The 22,498-nt window shown below is 41.0% G+C and overlaps 1 protein-coding gene across 3 annotated transcripts in view; it reads right to left on the bottom strand.

Annotated features, from left to right (window-relative positions):
• Positions 1-22,498, bottom strand: part of eml1 (EMAP like 1) — a 52,753-nt gene that overhangs the window by 7,316 nt on the left and 22,939 nt on the right. For 2 of the 3 annotated variants that reach the window (XM_089004442.1, XM_089004440.1), the window contains exons 2-14: positions 15,280-15,462; positions 12,110-12,248; positions 8,925-9,053; positions 8,769-8,797; positions 7,749-7,775; positions 4,305-4,434; positions 4,016-4,165; positions 3,251-3,320; positions 3,027-3,134; positions 2,842-2,937; positions 1,764-1,898; positions 1,091-1,190; positions 620-771 (exon numbers count right to left, since the gene is read on the bottom strand). In XM_089004442.1, the coding sequence (XP_088860568.1) occupies positions 620-771; positions 1,091-1,190; positions 1,764-1,898; positions 2,842-2,937; positions 3,027-3,134; positions 3,251-3,320; positions 4,016-4,165; positions 4,305-4,434; positions 7,749-7,775; positions 8,769-8,797; positions 8,925-9,053; positions 12,110-12,248; positions 15,280-15,462 (1,448 nt within the window). The remainder of the gene's footprint in view (positions 1-619; positions 772-1,090; positions 1,191-1,763; positions 1,899-2,841; positions 2,938-3,026; positions 3,135-3,250; positions 3,321-4,015; positions 4,166-4,304; positions 4,435-7,748; positions 7,776-8,768; positions 8,798-8,924; positions 9,054-12,109; positions 12,249-15,279; positions 15,463-22,498) is intronic. The other variant, XM_089004441.1, reaches the window with a different exon arrangement.

Genomic DNA, 22,498 nt, shown 5'->3' with positions numbered 1-22,498 from the left:
TTGGGGAAAACATATTTTGAACTCATTCACTGCCATACATGCAAAAATGTGTCCACTCTTGTGCCAGGGTTTGTCATTTTCACTCAAATTCCTGGACCCACAGAATATTGAGTTTTAGGACTACATAAACATTCAATGCAGAGTAAGAACACTTAGACTTTCTTCTTTCATCAGAAAAAAAAGAGTTAATTCCTAAGTTATATGGGTCTGGAGTAATATGAGGTGCAAATGGGGGTGGCTGTACAAAAGGCAAAAGTCTGCACCCTCGTGGGAGGGATAAATTACAAATTTCCCCACTGTGGGACTATTAAAGGCTTTCTGATTCTGATTCTGAACATTGCCGGAAGTCTGACCAGTGCTTTATCGGCACCCCGCACAAGAAAAACCAAAACCCAAACAAATTCGGAAATGGCGCTCCACATCATATTTTCAATTCCCGAATAAATTCTTGAATGGCGGTGAATGAGTATTTCTTGGGGAGGGGCATCAATTACGAGCAAATCCTGTAGGATTACTGGATTGAATCTATTTCTATGTCCATTTTCAGTGACAAATAACAGATGGCAACATTTACTGTCCAAATATTCCCGTGCTTGTATCGTGGAGGCCCATTCCTCACCTCCACTGTTTGGACCTGCTGGTAGCCGCTGTCCCAGGAGATGAGGCGACAGTCTTTTCCTCCTGACACCAGAGTGCCATTCCTCAACATGCACAGGGCAAAGATGCTCCCTTCGTGAGCTCCGTGGATGACGTGGCTGATGCGATTAGTGCCTGCGTGACAGAGACGGACGGACAGGATAAGATGGACGAGAGGCTTTCAGCCCAGAGAAAGTGGGCTTGCTGGAAGCCGCCTTGTAAAATGGCCGACAGTCAGACGAGTCAATCGATAGAGTGGATCAGTAAGAGATTATGTTGGAAAGCGTAGGAGTGCTGTGTCTCTTCTTCACAAAGTCCCCAGGATGACCCTGTTTTGTTAGAAACAGGCAGCTTTGAAGCTAATTAGGAGTTTAGAAGGATAAACATATTGATTCGCTGGATTCCCTGGAAGTCAGCGCACAACCGCGTCAAGATTCCTGTAAGTATAATGTACCTTTTCCCCACACCAAAATGTTTCCACTTGAGTCCCCAGTGATGGTATCTCCATTTTCTGCGAAGGTCACACATAAAACGAACTTGGGCTTCTCCTGTTTCTGTAAATCACCAACACACAAGAATGGGCCCAGTTAAACACACAACAATGCAATTACAGTAAAGTCTCGTTATATCGATATTCTCGGGAGTCGGAAAGAATATCGATATAATCGGACTATCGATATATCCGATCCTGCGGCATGTAAATTTTCTCCTTGCGTTCATAGAAATAGTATCGTAATAAGCAGTACTATCGATATAACCGATATCGATATGACGAGACTTTACTGTATTGTATTAATTAAATAAAAATTAACATTACATTAATTACATAATTAATTACATACAATTAACCAGCACCATTCTACAGCTGAGCATTGTTCGCCGATTCATCTATTCTTTTTTTCTTTTTTTTAAAGGTGATATTGTAAGATTAGGATGAACTGATGAACAGGTTTGGGGTTCGAATCTCAGCTTTGGCCTTACTGTGTGGAGTTTGAATGTTCTTCATGTTCTTGCACGAGTTCCTTCCACTTACCCAAAACATGCATGTTTGTAGCATTGTGTCATAAACTGTCTAATAGAAATAACATCAAATTGAATGAATGGATGAAGATAGTGTGATGTTTGACCTCAAAAAGTCCTTGTTTCTTGACAAGCATTCCTTTTTCCAAGCTCCAAAAATGGAGGTGTGACTTGCCGCAGGTCACCAGAATGTTGCTGTCGGTCGGGTGAAAGTCTGCAGCAAAGACCGTGTCGTTGGATGTCTGTAAACAAGAGAAATGAGTTGGTATTGTGAAGTGGTGCACCTAATCCAAGATCCAATAAAATGCTGTCCCTGCGTGGTGTTTCTTCAGGGACCTCCAAAAACATGCATCGCAGGACAATGGAAGACTCCAAATTGATCTTACTGTCCTGGCTGTGAGTATGAATACGTCTGTTTAGGCTCTCAGTTGTACAAGAGTGGTCCATTGAAGAAAAGGATCTTCAGCCATCATCTGAGTCGTCATCTGTACTTCTTTGAAGGTGTCGGACATGTCGATCCTCATCCCAAGAGCTTTGTCAGCGAACTAAAGTTGTGCTGGTAACCCTGGCCCTATAAATTAAGGTGGTTTAAGGTTTAATTTAGACTGTGCTGTCTTCTTAGGGTGATACCACATAGGCTTAGTCATGCTAATTAGGTGAAACCAGAGCCAGGGATAGAAGAATACAAGTAAACCGATTGACTTCAGGGAGTGGTCTACTGCTTCCCGAACCTTCGAGCACGGACCTATCAGAGGTCCCATTTGGGATATAGGGCCAGGGTTACCAGCACAACTTTAGAAGCTCTTCAGATAAGCAGCGAAACGTCCGACACCTTCACAGAAGTACATATGATGGCTGAAGAAACCTTTTCCTCAATGTGAGTATGAATGGTTGTTTGTCTATGCGTTGTCCCTCAACTGGCTGGCAACCAGTTCCGGGTGTCCCCTGCCTAGTGCCCGAAGACGGCTGGGATTGGCTCCAGCCTGCCCGCGATCTTCTTGAGGAAAAGAGGCTTGGCTAATGGATGGATACATTCTTATTAAAAACAAACTCATTGATTTTAATTCACCAATTATGGGGAAAAATGCAGCACATGTTTAATGTCTTAATAGAATACAATAGAAGTACGCGGGCCATACTTGGCAACGGACGGATGTATGCACATATACTGTACATGCAACACACCTTGACTTCAGCCAGTCTGTCTTCTCGTTGCCAGTCCCATACAGACAGCACATGGTCATTAGAGTCGTCAACAACACACAATGTGTTTCCTCCATTCTAAAATATAAAAACGAAGCAATACAAGACATGACATTTACATGTAAATGTCAAATGTCGCCTTTGGACGACTAATCTTGTTTCCTCACCGACTTAGAGAAAGCCAAGCAGACGAGGGCTCGCTCAAAGTAAGCGGCTCCCAGAACATGGAGGGTATTGAGGCTAACGGAGTCCCACACGCGAATATGTGGCGCCAACTGCAAGCCAATACCCCACAAAGAAAGAGGTCAACAATTTTATAATGCGATAAGGAGATCAGCAAACTACATCTCACTCAAAACATCATGAAATGCTAACATTGGAGTTCACTTACTTTTCCCTCTAAAGATGTACCCGCCACCTGCCCGGTTGCTATGGTGATTTTATCCGGATGGACTGCCAAGCTGATGAGAATGTGAAAACATAAAAACAGTGAAAACATCTTTCAGCATCAATTCATCAAAAGTAGTATTTTTTTAGTATTTGAATAAAGATGCGAGCAAAGGACTATACAGTATTTCTGATATAATTATCAGAAAGTACCAATCTATTTTATGTTCCTTAGTGGTTTTCATGGAATATTTTAGCCTTAAAACTTTCAGAAATATTCTTTGGGAGACACTAAATACAAAAACAAGCAAAAACGGCAAATTTTCCATTTCTAAGCATTACGAAATCTGAACATTTTGGCAAAATGGAGAAAAGATTCAGCTGGCAAAGTACTTTTAAGAGATTACCGAAATTAAACGCTGCTTTATATATATGAGCATGGACCGCACACTACTTCTACAAGGGGAAACGGAGTCGGCTGCTGCTGACAGTAGGTGTGAGACCTGCTACGGTTCAATATTACCGTATTTTCCGGTATACAAGGAATGGTGTATTTTCAAACGTTTTCCATATATAAGGCACACTAGACTATAAGGCACACCTTCAATGAATGAAAAAAAAAAATTACAAATCTATATATATATATATATATATACACACACGGTACGGTACGGTAAATACAGTACCTTTCGGACCACAGGAGTGACATTGGATAATATCGGAGGGCGGTGCAATGACACTGAATTAATCAGGGCTACATTTTGTGTACCATTTGATGTCGTCCGTGTGTCCAGTGTAGTGTCTCTGCAGCTGCTCGTCCACGTTGAAGAGGACAACCACAGAGGCAATGAAGTACACAGTTTCTCCAGTGGGCAACAAGTAAAGATTTGAGCGGCAGTCTCGACCGCGATAACCATATCTGTTAATGATTATGGTCAACAATATTGTTTCGGGAAAAAAAGAGATCTCAAATGTTAAAACTGAGAGCTACTTAGTGGGACCATTCATTGCTTTCACATTTATTTTTATTTATTGATTCATGTTTGAAAAAAGGATACACCCAGTCCAGTTTGAGCTTGCTGCCCGGAAGGTCTGCTCTCGCTTCCAGACAGTAGCCCTCCACTTGGTCTTTGGGCATGAACATGGTAATGGGACGGCCCTTCAAATACATTTTCACATAACCTTCCTCTGGAAAAAGAAAAAGAGGGGATTAGTTGGATAAACGCAATAAATGCTGACGGGATTATAACATTTTGCAGGACTGTTTTGGCAGTGAGGTAAGAAAATGGTTGATGGTGTCGGTTCCATAAGAGGATGAATGATATAGGCTAGAAAACACAAATGAGTATTTAAACGGACTTTATTAGCCACTTCAAACACATTCATGGGACAACAAAAAACAAATTGAAAGAAAACCTTGTTATAACACGGCAACATTTGGCTTCGCAGGACAGGTTAATTAACATGAAAATGCCGACAAAAGCAGTTGAAAATGTCATGGAAAAAAATACACAGTATAGCATAACCGAAAAGTCAAATACCGAGACAAACCAAATAAAACACAGATGATGACAAGATTTTTGAAGTTTTCTCCAAAATAACGTGTAATGGAAGACCTGTAGTTTGGTTGGTCATGTAATAGGTAGAAAACAAAATTGGTCTCCTACAACCGTGTGGAATAATGTTGAAGAAATTGGGGCTCCATTCTGGCTCCTTCAAGGGCTGCTTTTAATAACAAATCTGAAAATATTGGCTGGGGGATTTTATGGGGCTGCGGTAACTTGGTGTGTTTAGGTCATAGTGCGACGACTGATTCCTAGTCTTATTCAAGTGGAAACTAACATTTGGAGTTTTTCTGACTGTTGGCACCCTGACAGCGGCTCTTTTTCTGGCCATGCGAGCCTTGATGTTTTCTGGGGATTGGCAGAGTCTTGCAGTGGAACGCGCCATTATGATCGAAGCGGGAGCACTGCCACTTGTCCCCATCGGTGTGGCGCATCGGCTGAGGTAAATCTGGACTGTAACTGGTGTGGGTGGGCCACGGGGGTTATACAGGGAGGGAGGGAGGGTGTGGAACAGAGGCCAAGAGGAAGGGTTTGGAGGAAGTCAGTGACATATGTTAGACAGCTTCTGTCATTGTGGCGCTAATATCATGAAGACACAAGAAGGAAAGTCAAGGGAGTGGACTGTGATCATAAAATAAATCTAGATTCCAAATTCCAACGGGGGGGTAACAAAGACACATTTGGAATAAGCTATCAGAAATTCCATTGGATACACTTTATGGTTACCAGTGGCGGACCATGAAGGCCTGCAAAGCCTTCTCTGCTGGCCTAAAGATATCTGAATCACAGACTGATTTTAATTATGTATTTGGTCCTTGAATTCATATTAAATACAGTAAAGTCTCGTTATATCGATATTCTCGGGAGTCGGTAAAAATATCGATATAACCGGACTATCGATATATCCGATCCTGCGGCATGTAAATTTTCTCCTTGCGTTCATAGAAATAGTATCGTAATAAGCAGTACTATCGATATAACCGATATCGATATAATGAGACTTTACTGTAATTCCAAATTGTCTTTTAGCTTCCTTTCATTACTTTTTCCTTGTTGCACTGCTTCCAGATGTGTGTTTTCGTATTTAAAGCATTTAACCAATCACATTTCAGCCATTATTTGTTACCAGGGTCAGAAATCTACCGGGACGCCTTCAGTTTTGCGGGCCCTGTTGCATCAAATGTGTCAATGTAACTGCTGATTGCTCTATCTAACCAATCACATTCTGAGTTCCCAACCTAAAGGTGGACCAACGTGTTCTTGAAGGCACTGGTCAACGTCAGAGTTTTCGCAAACTATAATTGGCTAGTTACTAGTCTGATAACAAGCCGCGAGGGAAAAGAGAATTCTGGCCACAGTGAGCACAATGTATCGGAAGCGAGCTGCATAAGCACATGTACGTATTGTGTTGATTTAATAGCAGTTCTATTCAACCCACAATGGCCGAAGAAGGAAAAGAAATTGATTTGGTTGGAGATTTACTATTAAAGCTATTTTCAAGACGGACTTTTAGAAAAGATCGGACAGCTATTTCCTGGCTAATGGTAACCTCTCTTGGACTTGTAGAAAATCACACCACACTTTATTACAGTCTGGACTGATTGAGACATAGCACTACTGATGGCCGTGCGATGACATCTCCGGCCCACCACTGATGGTTACCGATCTGAGCTTTGAGGCCTCACTTGAGGGCCTCAAAAGGTTAAGAGAGTTGGCCATCACAGCATTACATAGGGACAGGTTTTGTTATTTTATCAGAATAAAAAAAATGTATTCAAACACAGATGCAACCTATTTCATTAGAATATCAGGTAAAATGTTGTTCAGAAAACCTTGATAGATGAAGGACTTCTCACTAAACTAATTTCTACTTCTAACGGTTCTTAACCTGGATTCAATCTAATCTCTGTCATTAAGGTTAAGACCGCCGAACTCAGCATGTAAATCACCAGTAGTTATGACACGTCGGCTTGCCCATCACTTGCTGGTTTATTTTATGTACAATTTAAATGTATGCTTCTACTCCATGTGTTGATTTTTTTCCTGTTTTTAATAAATGCCTTTGTAAAATGTTAGAATGTGGAAGGTAGCTGGAAAACAAGCAGCCCATGCTAACGCCACTAAGGAAGGCTTGAGCTAAGATTTAAAGCCTAAACCTCTTGACAGCAGCGGACGCACAAACCGTGCATCAGCTGTGTTGCCACTTAAGCCCAGGTTGCTAACCTTTGGTTTGGATGGAAGAATTATTTTTTAGGCAAGTCGCCCTATTCCTCATTCTGAGAAGTGTTCCATGATTTTAATTATGCACCTGAAATGACGTACAAATTTCCGGTAACAAATAGATATCTTTAAAATGACCAAATATATCACTAATAAGGACAAAAATATTACTAAAAGGACAAAAAGAATATATCTAAAAGTGCATGCAAACAAAAAAGAGCTTGTTGGCGGTGCAAATAATTATTGTATGGTAACTAGAACGGAGGCGGCTCTACAAGCTCTGCGATGCAGCGTGATCATAGAACTGAAACTTCAGCGAGGTTGCCTGCGTGTGTGTGTGTGTGTGTGTGTGTGAAGCCTTGACGAAGGCGACAAAGCAAACATAAGCCAGGCAAAACACTCACAGCATTGTCTGATGTAGCGCTGAAGTGAGGTGGCTGAGTCAGTGACGTCACGGTGGGACACGGTAAGTGCACATTAGATAGGGGGTTTGCTGATGCATTTGTTAACACCGTTTGCTCTCAAAACAATAAAGCTAACACACTCACAGTTTAGTAAACCACTCCTGCCTTGACAGCTCTCTGATCATTTTTTACACTCTTATGGACGGGCTTTCATGTGAATTGATCAGAAGAGTCCAGAGAGCTGTGAAGTCCTCGGTGGAGAGTGAGGGAAGGTGAAGGGTATCTGAGGGGGCCATTAGAGGGAGGAGCATACCTTTGCAGTGTGTCACACGTCGCATCCCTTGTAAAGGTCACAGAGAGAGACACACGCAGCAGGTGAGGGGTGTCATGGCTTCCTCACTTACTGCTCTGTTACAACAGGTGAGCACATGTTCTGACTCTTGAGTTGGTCAACACAACTTCCGTGCTGTGTCATGGCATCACACCCAGTCAGTAACAATGCACATTGGCGCTGCTTAGCAAAATGTGGAATAAATTATGTAATTATGCACACACATTATGTATAATTATTTAATTAAATAATTTCAGATTTGGATTATTGTAAATAACACAATATAAATGATTATAAATACTATATAGTAAATATAAAAATTACACTTTACAGCTCAGCTTGAATTTTAAGTTTATGATTATAATTAGTTATTGAGGTACACATTTGAGCCCCCCCCCCCCCCTCTACTCCAATAACCAACAACTGTCCTGTGTGTCCCCTTTTGAAAGAAAATGTGGCCTTTGGACACAAAGGTCTTCCTTGTCCGGGTCTACGTGCTTTGTTAGGTGCTACAGTTCGATTTCCACAAATATCAAAAGCGTGTTGGCGTTGGAAGGTGTGAACCATTCACTTCTAATTTAATATTCAGTTCCATTTATGTAGTTTCTCACATTTGTGTTTTTCATTACTGTCTAAAGGTTAAGGCAAGTAATGAGATGTCTATCCTGTTTTTTCTCTGATAAGTAGAGCAATATGCACAATTACAGCCAGTTTTTTAAGTGAAAAACCTCAGCAAGTGGTCACAGTGTATCTTGTTTGACTAAACAATGCAGGAAAGATGCATCAGGGGAAAAAAAGGACGAATGATGAAAATGAAAGAATGAATGAAATGCGATAAGGAAATGACTAAACAATAACACAATGTGAACATGTGGTAGGATCAACAGAAACATATACAATATAATAAAAAACATTCTGATTTATATACATGTATGATGTAATGTGTGTGACAGAGATTATCGGATAATGTCAGGGTGCTATAAACGAGAAAAGAGCACTTACCTGCATTGAACACTGGGTCCCTCTGCTTGCTGCAAAGTAAACGAGCAAACTGTCAATCAGCATCGTTCCTGCACATGTTCGCAATGGACATCTTCTTGACTTGGATGAAGGTCACGGGAAAAGTTTGCTCGCTCATGTGTCAGAGATATTTGTTACCTGTCGCTTCTTTTGCCACTTGAATTGCTGCCAGTGGACCCCGCACGAGTTCGGTTGCCCTTGGAGTCGCCCGAATCTTTTCGCGTGAGGGACCCAACATGCTCATTGGAATTGGCTCTCCTCACCGTGCTAGGAGGAAAATGTTGAGAAATACTATTAGAAAAATTTGCAATTTATGTCAGGAATTGTAAATTGTCTACGCCTAGTTTGCGTGTTTGAATGACATTTAATTAATTCTTTCAAGAACAATAGTTAACTAATTCACTGCCATATCGGGAATTGATATGACGTTCAGCGCCATTCCCGAATTTGTTCGGGTTTTGTTTTTTCATGTATGGATGCTGATAAAGCGCTGGCCATGGCCTCTGGCATTTTTTCATTTTCCACAAGGGGCAGCATTTCCCTTTCTTACACGTTAGCGTTTTGTTGCAGCTTCAGCTCTTGTTAAAACGCTATATAAACCAATATGTATGTATTGCATTGTATTTTGGACAGTCACCCTCATTTCAAGCTCATATAACTCCAGACCCATATAATTTAGGAATGAACTTTTTTTCTGATAAAAGAAGAGAGTCTAAGATTTCTAACACTGTACTGAATGTCTATGTAGTCCAAAAACTCAATATTCTGTCGGTGCTGGAATTCAAGTGACAATGACAAAGACCCTGGCACTGGAGTGGACACATTTTTGCACATGTCTGGCAATGAATGAGTTAATAAAGTGGACAGCTTTTCAGGTTACAAGTTACAAGAAAGGGTTAACATAAAATTAATTTTAATCACAAAGATTGATATATTGTATTTATATATTCGTCCATCCATTTTCTGACCCGCTTCATCCTAACAAGGGTCCTGCAGGCCTTGCTATCCCTATCAAGCTGTCTTTGCGAAGTCGGCGGGGAACCACCTGAATTGCTTCCCAGCCAATCGCAGGGCACACAGAGATGAACAACTATTTGCCCTCACACTCATGTTTCGGGACAATTTGGAGTTTTCAACTGCCATGAATGTGGATGAAAACTGCAGTACCCGGAGAAAACCCACTCAGGCACAGAGAGAACAACCAAACTCCACATAGGAATGCTAGAACTCAGATCGAACCCAGTACCTCTGTCTTATTCCCTTTGCACTGCGCTAACCACTCCAACACTGGGCCACCCAGTTTCGATATACGATATACAGTACTTATTCAGAATTTTATTGAATAAAACAGTTTTTATTTTTTCTTATCCTTTTTCTCCAGATTTACAGTCAGATATGTGGCATCACTTTTGGATTACATTTAAAGTTACAGGGCTACAAATTTCTTGTCTGCTGCTGTCCTTGTCTCCACAATAACTATTCAACCATGACCCTAATTCTGTTTTATTTTTGGGATAGTTTCATTCATAATATACAGTAAAGTCTCGTTATATCGATATCGGATATATCGATAGTCCCGGTTATATCGATACTATTTCTATGCACGCACGGAGAAAATTACATGCAAACAGGGTCGGATATATCGATAGTCCCGGTTATATAGATATTTTTTCGGACTCCCTTGAATATCGATATAACGAGACTTTACTGTAATGACATAAATGGCATGATAGCCCAAAAATAAAAAGGGGTTCATATGTTGGCTTTTTGACTCCCTTGTGGTTGGACTTGCACCAGCTAAACCTGATCAATTGAGTCGCTTGACAGCCGGGTTTCACACACAATAAAAATACTCCATCAGCAGTCCGCTGGCCCATCAGCCCAGTCAGTCACCTAACCCACCGGATTGGTATTCAAAAACATCCAGTCTTTTTCAGAGTTATTTGTTTGCTATGGGGAAAAAATGAAGATGAGAAGCTCGTGTTTGCTTTGTTAGCCAGAGATAAATCATACTAAATGGATCAAATGGCAGCATCCTATGGGTGTTGTCAAATTCATGCATTTTAAATTTGTAAAATTATGAAACCGATTACATGTGAATATTACCTATGTATGTAATTTGCAAATTAAAAAAGCATATTCAAGGTTTGTTGTCATCATCATGGTTAAGTCATCTCATCTCATCTCATTTTCCGTACCGCTTATTCCTCATTAGGGTCGCGGGGGTTGCTGGAGCCTATCTCAGCTGTCTTCGGGCACAAGGCGGGGGACACCCTGAATTGGTTGCCAGCCCATGGTTAAGTCATGTTAGACTAAAAGCAATAACATGTTGACATGCTCACCTGAGTAGCGGTGAAAGAATTCTGGATGGCAGAGACAAAGGAGACAAACTACACATCTTATTACAAGGCCACAGGCCGTACTTTGGCCGCCATGCAGACATTTGGTGTTACAGAAGGTGAATAATTGGAACGAGAAATGGACAAGAATACCACGGGGACTTGAGACTAACTTTTACCACATTTGTTATAATTAATGATCTTGTCTTATTCCCTCAAGAGACAACCGTGAAGAGAATTGGAGCTGTACTTTGAATTTTCCAACCAGCTTGAATTGAATTTTCCAACCAAATCTCCAACCAGGGAGAACTCGTCAAGGCTCCCATTGGAGAATAAAGTGAAGGTTTTGTTTTTATTCTCAAGATAAATAAAATGCTTATGACACTACAATTTCTAGCTACCGTATAAATTTCAGCTCACTTTTTTTCAGCACACTTTTCACCTTGCACACACTTTCTGGGAACCAATTAAGTTCGTAAACCAAGGTATCATTGTACAGTACAATTAGCCATTCATTTCTGTCAAACCTAGAGATATTTCATACAATTGAGAAATTCTCTTTTTGACTCCATTACTGAAAAATGAAAGCACGAAGCGGAAAGAAATTCAGAACAATTTTGATCTTTTGGGATTGGTCATGACTGTTTTCCAAGGTTCATCTTATTACGGTAATAGCATACAGGGATGTGAAAAGCTTTGTGCTCCCTTGATAACAATGGCACCACAATTATATGCATGAACACACACACACACTGCACACACCGACACACACTCTTTCTCTGGGTTTACAAGCCCTACTAAGTGTCAGTTGTTTTGGCAGACAAAGTGATAGATGGGAGGGATTGATAGTAGGTATTATCAGACATGACCATACCAGACAAGTAAAAGTGCTACAATCTGTCAAAGTGGCCCATCTACAGCCATTCCAATTCACCATCACAATTCCCCAGTGAATTTGATGAATATTCTTTCTCATTTGCTCACCTCCTGTTGGATGCTGTGCTCAAGTCTTTCCTGGATCCAGACCCGGAGGGGGAGGGCAAAGTGCCACTGCCTTTCTTTGGTAAAATGGTACCGTTGTTCACTGAGGGCCTTAATGGCAGGGTAGCGATCATTGGTCGGCCTGGCAAAAAAAAAAAACATAGGAAAATAAAACTACAAAAACACAGCTATTTTTTAATATATTGCAACTACCGGTAGCTGAATTATTTACTGAGATGATGTTTCTTAATGACAGAAATGGGCTACATGTAAATGTTATCGCAGTATCCTAACCACCGAGTCATTGATTGATACAGGCTTGCGTAAGCCAATGCCAAAATATGAGAGCTTCAATATGACTTAGCCATATGGCGCTAGGTTGGCCGGCCACATTGAACGCAGTAGAATAGTTGGGTAAGTGGAAAAAGCAGCACATACATTGTATATGTGAAAACTACCTACACAGCCCACAGTGACTGAACCCTAAGACTTTATTATATTGAAGATTATTTATTTCAGCCAGCCTCCTCCAAAAGAATGTCATGTAACTATTTGATCCCATGACTGTCACTCTGACTGTAGTGATCAAAACTCTGGCTAAAACTAGAATGGGGCATACAACTACTGTAATCTTGCTTCAAATATTGTTAATGCTGTAGATGTATTTAATTCAGTAGTATGGGAGCATTTTGGTTACACAATAGAGAACAGAGACGCTAAATTGACAATCCATACTACCAGCAAACACTTTTATATATATTATTTGTATACACATGTATTTGTAATCATAAATATTGCATGCGAATACTGACACAAAAATACAAAAATATCAAATTTCTCTCATCATTGCAAATTTCGCCATTGTGGGACTATGAAAGGCTTTCTGATTCTGATTCTTTCTGAGTGCTTTTTTGGAAATGGGATGTCCCGAAATGTATTTTCATTTATTTCAATGCCAGTCTGTCAATGTATTCCTTCACATGAAACTGGTCCATAATAAAACATAAAATACTAATTCATTTTCCAGAATATTGTTCCGTGACTGGCAATTGTAAAATTAGTCCATGCACCTTCAGAATAAGGTGTATGCATGATCAAAAATGCGCATGCACACACAAAAAGAGTTTACACATGCCAGAAGTTGTGGCTAGAATTAAAAAGCCCAAGATGCATCCTTTTCTGCAATAAATATTTAATTTGCGATTTAATGGGGCAAATACTCACTCGTGTATCACTATCATATTTCATGGAGTAATTACGCAGCAGGGAATTGTATGAGCTAATGCTTGTTTTAGTTTTTCTGCTGCACCTTAAAAAAGGCTTGAGTCATCCACAGTGTCAAAATCTAAATAGATAATCTGCGATAATCAGTCATCTTGCAAGTAAAAGTTAGCCCAGAATGAAAATGCAGCTCTTTATCATCAGTCACCTTTTTCTTCTGGTACAGTTAATTTGTTGCCAATGTGACATTCAAGGCAACAGGTTGTAAATCACCCAAGGTTGGACATTTCCATGATTGATAGTTACTCAGCTGTTTGCAATATTTTTTTAATCAGTGAAGTCATGTTATGCAAGTGAGTTGAAAGATGGGTTGACCAGGGGAGTAATGTGTTTGTAATCATAAATATTGCACTATTATTTCATGTGAAACGGAAATGTAAAATATTGAAAAAGGTTACCGCAACGGTCTCACAGGGCTTTGATTTTGGCTCCAGCCTTTCTGTATGGAGTTTTGGTTTCCTCCCACATTCCAAAAACACACACAGCAGGTTAATGGACCACTCTAAATTGTCTCTCAGTGTTTTTGTGAGTGGGAATGGTTGTTTGTCTATGTGTGCCCTGTGGTTGGATGGCAACCAGTTGAGCCAGCTGTTTTGCAGTGTTAAACCAGCGGGGAAGTTAACTTACATGTCGATGTCTAACTGTGTCTAAAATGAGATAATTACACTGAGGGGTAAAAATGAGCAGGTTTTTTGGGGGGGAGAAGCTGTCATGATGCCAAAAGAAATGTGAGAAAGGTGCGCATTTCTCCCTATTTCTCCCCATTCAAAATGCTAGAGTCGGGCGACCACTAATTGACTCTGAGAAGGTGACTGCAACCACCTGGAACTGGCCAATTGCCGCTGGTACCTGATTGGCCAGAAGCTCAGGTGAAGCACCTTTAAAACCAGACTGAGCCAGTCACTTTGAGGAGGAAGAAGGGGGAGAAAGGACAGCCCGGAGAGCAGTGTTACCGGTGGTCTGCCGCAAACTGACATCTGTTGCAACTTTGAATAAAGAAACATCAAAATATCCTTCCTGGATCTGGCTGAGTGAACTTTTATCATCTTTCCACCTGCTTGCTGTCTCGCCGCATAATAGAAGCGTTTCGTTGTTCAAAGAGGGGTGGCCACAATTGCATTTTAACTACCCGTATGTACTGTATGCTTTGTATTCCTGAAAGTGTTGCAATTACACTGTAGAGCAGCGGATGGCGTGGGCTCTTCTTAAACAAGTCAATAATCTTAATAATTCATTGTTGGAATGCTTCTACTGTCTGTCGTGTATAATTGGGGCAATAACATACATATGTGAATTGACAGGATAACTAGGATACGCTTGCTTATTTCAGTGAAAGCCTTGTCTCATCGGATGCTTACTCTACTGTACAATTGCTGACACAAAAATATCAAATTTGTCTCATCATTGCGTAAAAGCACGACACAATTTGAGTCGCAGTGCATTAGACAGGGTGACACAACAACAGTAAGTGATTTTATCAATGTGAATACAACTTGACACTGTTCTAGCAGGCAGTGATAGAAATGTGCTTGCTCATACAAACGCCACCAGGCCTGGTCAGCGCAGACAGTCGGCCTACCTGACTTCCCAACATGACTGTCAGCCGAGGGAGACTTTCTCATCAAAGCAGGCTCTATGCACATGACGCACAATACAATAGGACAACTCATCTCAGTCCAGTGGAAGGACAGAAACAAACTGAATTGGTCTGGGCGATTTGGCCGCTTTTGTTTTTTTTGTTTTGTTTTTATCACCCGACAAAAACAATGTTTGCAACTTTAACGCTCTTCCCCTAAACCCTGTAAGGAGGGAAAAACCTTCACAAAATTGTAATTAATCGCCCAGTCCTAACAGAGAGTAGAACCAATTCATCTTAGTACTGTACTGTTCACCTTTGGTTGGCCCCCGACGTGAGCTCATAGCCTGCTGCTCCTCAGACACGTTGAGCCGACGGACCACGTCTGCCAGAGCGGACTTGAGCAACTGGATCTCATCCTCCTGCATCTGGACCCTCTGTTCCAGGGAGGCGATGCGATCGGAGACCTCCATGCTGCTTGATGCTGACGCACTGTCATCTGAGAAAACACGATGGGCTGCTGTCAAAGACATTTAGAGTGGATGACGTATTGTCAGCTAGTAGTGTATATACTCCCATTTTTTTGATGGAAATATTTCCACATACCTTACCCCACATGTATTAAAGTCAAGGCCCGGGGGCCAAATCGGGTCCGCCACATCATTTTATTCGGTCCGCGAAAGCAAATCAAGCAGCATGGGCACGCTTGTGCTTCCTAGTTTATAACACACCTGCTGCCAATCTCCTAATTATTTAAGGAGTGTCACTCTGTCATTTGTTTACTGGTGAATTATTTGCCTTGCCACTACTCGTGCCCGAAGTTTGGTATTTTGATGTCATGTTCTTGTTGTAGTTCTTGTATATATGTCTCGGTCCAATATTGTTTATAATTCCAATTCCGGTTGTTCATTATTATGTGCGTTCACAAATTGGGTCTATCTAATTTCGTTTTGTAGTCCCTTGTTTGTTTTTTCTCTGTCATTGTGCAATTGCATTTTGTCTTCGCATAGTTTGTATTTCCTGGTCCTTATTTGAGCAGGGCTTCGATTTAGATTTTTATCAGTGCGTTTTTACGTTACCAGATTCAACTTTTTGGAAGGTACGTCTGTCTCCGTCCGCTATTTTGGAATCCAGCTACAGTGAGACCTTGGCTTACAAACTTAATTGGTTCCCAGACAGAGTGTGTAAGGTGAAACGCGTGTATCCCCCCCTCAAAAAAAAAATCCCATAGGAAACCATTAAAATGAGAATAATCCGTTCTTAGGTCTCCATAAAATATAATTTTCATCTAAATAAGCCTTAAAACTACACACAACATACCTTATTCTGTGTATAATAAATGTTATTGTATTGTAATGAAAGAAATACACAGTATAATAAAGTCACTTTATTTACATTTGTGATGGTCGTTGATGGCTCTTAATTGACACCTGTTGCTTTCTGACTTGTAAGATCTTATGAAACTGAGGCATCACATTATCATTCATCATGTTGATGATTCTCATAGCCTTTTCTGGATGGAACTGTTCAAAAAAAGCCTGCACATCAACTCCTGAATGGTCTGCTTCTGCTTGTCCTCTTGAAGGCAAATCAAATCCTCTGTGTTGAGGACCTCATTATGATCAGCAACAAGCTCCTCGATGTCATCTGCATCCACTTTGAGTCCCGTAGGTGCTGGCAGAGATTTTATTACAACAAAAGACGCGAGTCAGATGATTGCACAGACGTGGAATAAAACGCGACAAAAGAAGGTGGGCGGGGCATCCGTCCAGCCTGTCAAGCTAGGCAAAATAAAATGGCACACTCGCTATCCCAGAAAGCAACAGACTTATGCGATAGCGGCTAACAATCACCTCGGGTAAAGCAAACTCTTGGACTTGCCAGCACAAGACACAGCGAGGCACGAGGCGTCGTAAATATGTCACTGGTGAGGTGACAGCGACTCGTTGAAATTAAATGAAATTGAAGTGTCTTCTTCGGTTGGCGGAGGTCGCGAGTGACGGCTCCGCCCCACCTGTCAACTCGCACGTGACAATTTCGATATCAGTCACGTGAAAGCGTCGACTGAATAAGCTTTGTGTCAAGCTTTTAGGCAAAGGATGGTAGCAATGGTGGACAGTACCGGGCTCTTTATTTGTAGAATGATCGTAGAAAGTTACTCTCAGGGAAGTGACACACAGCGTGAGAGATGTGTCAGGCTGAGATTCACATGCACGTGATGCCACAAACGCACACCTCGTTCGTGTTTCTCAATGATCTCCTTCTCCTCGACGGTGATCAAGATTTTGTGTCTTCTTCGGCTGAACACGAGCCTGTGGTGAGTTTTTTTTCGCTCTCATAATAATAAAATTATCTGCAAAAAGCTCCTCTGAGGCGATCGACGTGTGAATTCAGAGAGAGGGGGTGTGGAAAGGTGTGCCGGCTGGAGCGCTGTTCGGTCGTATGACTCCGCCGAAGATCCGAAGATCACTCAGCCGGCCGTGGTGGGTGTGTATCGCGAAAAGTAGTGTGTATTCCAAGGTTTAATTTTAATAAATTTGACGTTCGTAAACCAAAAAGTTCGTAAGGTAAGGTGTTCGTAAACCGAGGTCTCACTGTATTTACTTCGCTCCAAACGAAGCGACACTTCTCTTCGCTTGGGACGTGACCAGTCCAAACCAAAATGTAATTTTGTCTCATGTACACCACAATAACAGTCATTATTTTTTACTGCAAATTTGAAAAAGCGTTATTCATTCATTTTTGTACGCTCTATCTATACTGTATGTGGTGGGGATTAAAATATTGTAATGGCTTTACCAAATTCATAACGGCCCACGAGAGGAGACCATAACTATGTGGCCCAGGGCAAAAAAATGAGTTTGACACTCTTGCCTTACCCTATACTGTAGGTAAAAATTACAATCAGCAGCACAGCAGATAGAAGAGGGGACCACCGCCATATTGGAGAGAATGCTATGCTTCATGAAGATGTAAACAAGAGAGCCAACCAAACAGCCAAAGGGCAACAGTAAACACACATTTTTATCGTATTTATTTTTATTATAGTTACACTTATGCAATCCCCCCCCCCCCCCCCACACACACACACACACACGCACGCACACACATGCACACACCCATACAAATGACTTTGATCAAATATACATGTAAATCACCGCAGTGTTTTCCCAGCAGACTGGCGATAATCATCAGATGAATAATGCATCGGATGCATCGGACATCTGCGGCATGTGTGTTCTCCGAGGATTTGCCTTTAAGCCAGACCGCCTGCTCAGTTGATGGAAATGTGTGGATGCTCTTGACTTGTGTAAATAATGTTGTCAAACACTTCAATTAAACATTGTTTCACTAAAGAAAAGAAACAGACACAATGTGGATATGTGGCTATTTAATGCTGCTAGTTTTTTCTATAGCTTATTTGGGTTGCGGGAGGCTGAAGTCTGTTCTAGGTGACTTTGGGCAAGAGGTATCGTACACGCCAATCACATTCCATGCAACTCATAAGAATTATTAAAAGAGTACAAATCAAATGAATAGATATAGAGAGATAACCCCCACATCCCCTCCTGCCTACCCTGACACCATGGGGAAACTCCTTCAGCCAGAGATTGTTACACCCGCGTTGCAAGGAGAGATACACACCGCTCATTCCTACCGAATGCTGTCAGGCTTCTTAAAAAACAGACATGGGGGAAAAAAACCTGGACTCACACATTGTAAATAGTACAGCCACCTTATGTTGAGTCAATACAATTTCATATATTAAATATGCTTTTTATACAGTATTTTTACACTTTGTACAATGTACAGTTCTTTTATGAAACTTTCTTTTTGTGCAATTGTAAATTTCAGTCTCCTGACATTTTCTTTGTGCATAGAATACTTTGTTTTATATTTTGACACCCCCCATGCATTCACCCCTTTCAATATTGCTACCGGAGATTGCAAATTTCCCCATTGTGGGAGTATTAAAGGCTTTCTGATTCTGGTTAAGACATTCAATTACAGTTCAAACAAATCAGAATTTTCACAGATCATATTTTATAGTCCTCAATTAGAATTCAAAATTCAGAACATGTATGCATAATTAACATTCCAATATTGTGGGATCACTATCTTAGTTTGTTCGCACATATATTTAATGTTAATTGTCATATCAAACTAAAAGAACAATTGAAACATTTCTGTTAAAGTGTGTAGAATATAATTTGCAAGGTTTCCAAAGTGCCTAAATATGGATGACCAATTCATACATGCATCATCAAAAGTGCTTGTCCTTTCTGTGATTGACTAAATAACAAAATAATAATCTCACATTCACAGATTAATTTTTCCTCAAGGGAGATGCAGAAATTCGCCTTCACGGTTATTTTTCTTTGCCAAAAACACAAAGTGCTCACCTGGGGTACGTCTGTTGAAGCAACGCTTCTTCATGCTCATGTGTAAATTTGATTAATTGCCGCAACTATCCGATTAGCATCATCCCCTTTTGGCTCCCAGCAAAGACACATGACAATGGTGGAGTTGTACAATGATGGATTGGCATACACGCCAGTACCTGCGCACAACTGTAATGCCTGACATCTGCCTGTCTGTAAAGGAAAGCTTCAAACACAACAGACAGTGGTGTGGCAGAACCCAAGTAAATAAACTGGATGCAAGGTCTTGAGGTTTAGGCCGAGGCATATAAATGTCTTTGTAGTCGCCATCAGTGATGTGTCACTCTCCATTTAGGAAAAAATCCATCAGGATACACACCCTGGGACGCCAGTGGTTCTCTTTCAATGCAATGAACCCACATTATTACACCGCCTCAACCAATCTCACTGCTGGCGGTGCTGCTCCAATGACATCATTCCTCTCTGGCAGATTTTTTTCTTGTCTTGTTTTCAAAAAAAGTATTTTGAGGGCACACATCCTAGTAATACTTGTACTTTGCATCATTTCTGTGCATCGGGTAAAAGGGGAAAATGTGAACAACCACTTGACACGTCCATCATCCCATCATTGAACAAACAAAGAAGCACTTTCCCGAGTCATGCAATGACCTCGCTCTCATCAATAATTGAATTGGAGAACGGCACATGGGTTTTAATCCATTTACCCTCTCAGCACTCCCAGGATCAACGACAAAGGACGACCATGTCTTATGGTAAATACTGTGGTAGCGCACATGAGGCATTTTCACATTTTGGTGTGTAGTTTTGGTGTCTTGGGATGCCTGGTTATTACAGCGACTGAAAATTCAAGCTATAAGAGCTTCCTCTCATCCGGGAATACATGTTTCAACATTTGGAAGAGAAATGGAAAGTGTGGCAACAACCTGGGAAACAGCCTATGACAACAAAAAGGCAGTATTTTCTGTTTTTTTCGAGAAATCAGCAAAATCGTCTTATTGAAGACTGCTTTAAGATAGACTTCCTCCTTCAGTCAGACAAAAAAAAAACAGATTCAAAAAAAAACATTTTCGTAAATTGACACAACTGAATTTCTTCTTGCCTTTACTGACATTATTCTGGTCCAGAGCAATGTTTGGCACTGCTAACTGCTTGTATTTTGGTAAGTGTCTATTTCCTGCTTCTTCCCACATTCCACTGTACTTGCTCAGTGAGAGCAGATATTAACCCAATTACTTTGATTTGAATTGTCGAATGCTCATCACTTGTGATCACCAGATGGGAGATTGATATGTACTATGTTTAATTGGTTGCCTTCATTTGAGACTTGTGAGAGGCGCATTGGACATGGAATTTCTCTTGTTCATGGATCAGGAAATGTTTCACTGTGAAGATGACCCAAAAGTGGTGTATTAGCTAAATCAGCCATTCAACGCTGCAGTCGGTTCTATTCTGCGCTTCCAGACGACTCTGCTGGACATAGGCTTTAAGAGATAGTCACAACTGGAAGGAGAGCTACAACAGGCCACCTGGATGGGCATTCAAGATCCAGACAATAGATATTGTGGTTTCTGAAGCTTATATTAATTTCCGAACTAGACATTTGGAAACAAAGACACGTGGATGAAGAGGTTATAGAGAGAGTAAACAAAGCCTGAAGGGAAGCCAAATGACTCCCATGTGGCATCCAATACTAACCTACTTCTGAGCTTGTTAAAGACTCCCTTCCTGTGTCCTTTCTGGAGTCAGACAAGGGGTAAACTGAGGGCACTGTCCCCACCTCACTAATGAATGCAAAATGAAAACACAGATAGAGGCTTCAAAATTGGTGCATCACAATCGTAACAAAAGGTACGCCATTGCTCCTGGGCCTTCACATTTGATGCCAGCTGAAGAGTTAACAAGTCAGATATTGAGTCAAGAATCAAAGAATTGAATCGATGAAAAGGTTTCTTCAGCCGTCATCTTTACTTCTTTGTTTGAAGGTGTTGGACGTTTCGCTTCTTATCCAAGAAACTTCATCAGCAAACTAAAGTCTTACTGGTAGTTTAGGCCCTATATATATATCCCTATTGTCCGGACATGGCAGTGCCGGACTCTGCTATGATAGGTCCCTGCTCTCAGGTTGAGGGGAGCAGAGGACTACTCCCTGCAGCTGCTCCACTGATAGTTCCTATCGTTCTGACTAACGACTGGCCTGATTTCCCCACTTCGACTGGTATCACCTCATCAGTATTACTTATCCTATGTTGCCTAAGCAGGCTATTGTATGAACGATCCAAATTGAACCTCACGCCACCAAACCGGTTTAATGAAGGAAATTAATATTCAATTGTGTTTTACAATAAAAATTCAGAGTGAGGAATGTGTAAAAAACAGCAAAGTATACAGTAAATGCTTCTTCTGGCATCTGTTGGGATGCCATTCACTCTGTAGACATGTCGACCATGAGCCAAGGCTATGCCAGAGTCGGCCATGAACAGATTGTTACCATATCATTCACACAACTAGAATACCACTTTTGTTCAGCGCAGGCCTCCACCAAAGTTTTGAATGATGGAAAATGAAGACTTTAGTGGCAGAATACTTGTGTGACAGTTCAGCTAACTATGGTGGAAGATGTGAACAGAGACAGTCGTTTTTGCTTGAAAGAGTGGCAGATTGGTCATGCTGTGACTCAAATGGCATAAATGGTCAATAAATTGCCCAATTCCCCACGCCCCAATGTCCTCCCCAGTTATGAAGCTTTGTTTGTCGTTCCAAAAATACCATGTGGAATGGGGAGAATGATTTAAGGCTCAAGGATCGGGTGATTTTCATTCTGGGTGGGGAAGACTGAATACATCAAAACTCAAACTGAAAAAAAATACGGACAAAATTGTAGAACTATGGGCGTTCCATGCTTGTAGTTGTATTTAGCAATCTACTTTCTAATCCGTGGCGAATGATTTAAGAGAAGCCTCTTTAATTTAAATTCTGGGTCAGAGGGAATAGTTCCATAACGACATAAATAGTAAAAAGGGAAATGTCATTTACCTGCAGTTTTATGAGGAATCGATCAGAATCAGAATCAAAAACCCTTTAATAGTCCCACAATGGGAACATTTGCAAATGATTCTTGGTGGGTGTGACAGT

Source organism: Hippocampus bargibanti, linkage group LG09, assembly GCF_051943395.1.
Source record: "Hippocampus bargibanti isolate YZ-2025 linkage group LG09, ASM5194339v1, whole genome shotgun sequence".
In the NCBI taxonomy this organism is placed as follows: Eukaryota; Metazoa; Chordata; class Actinopteri; order Syngnathiformes; family Syngnathidae; genus Hippocampus; species Hippocampus bargibanti.
This window is presented reverse-complemented; position numbering and strand designations above follow the sequence as displayed.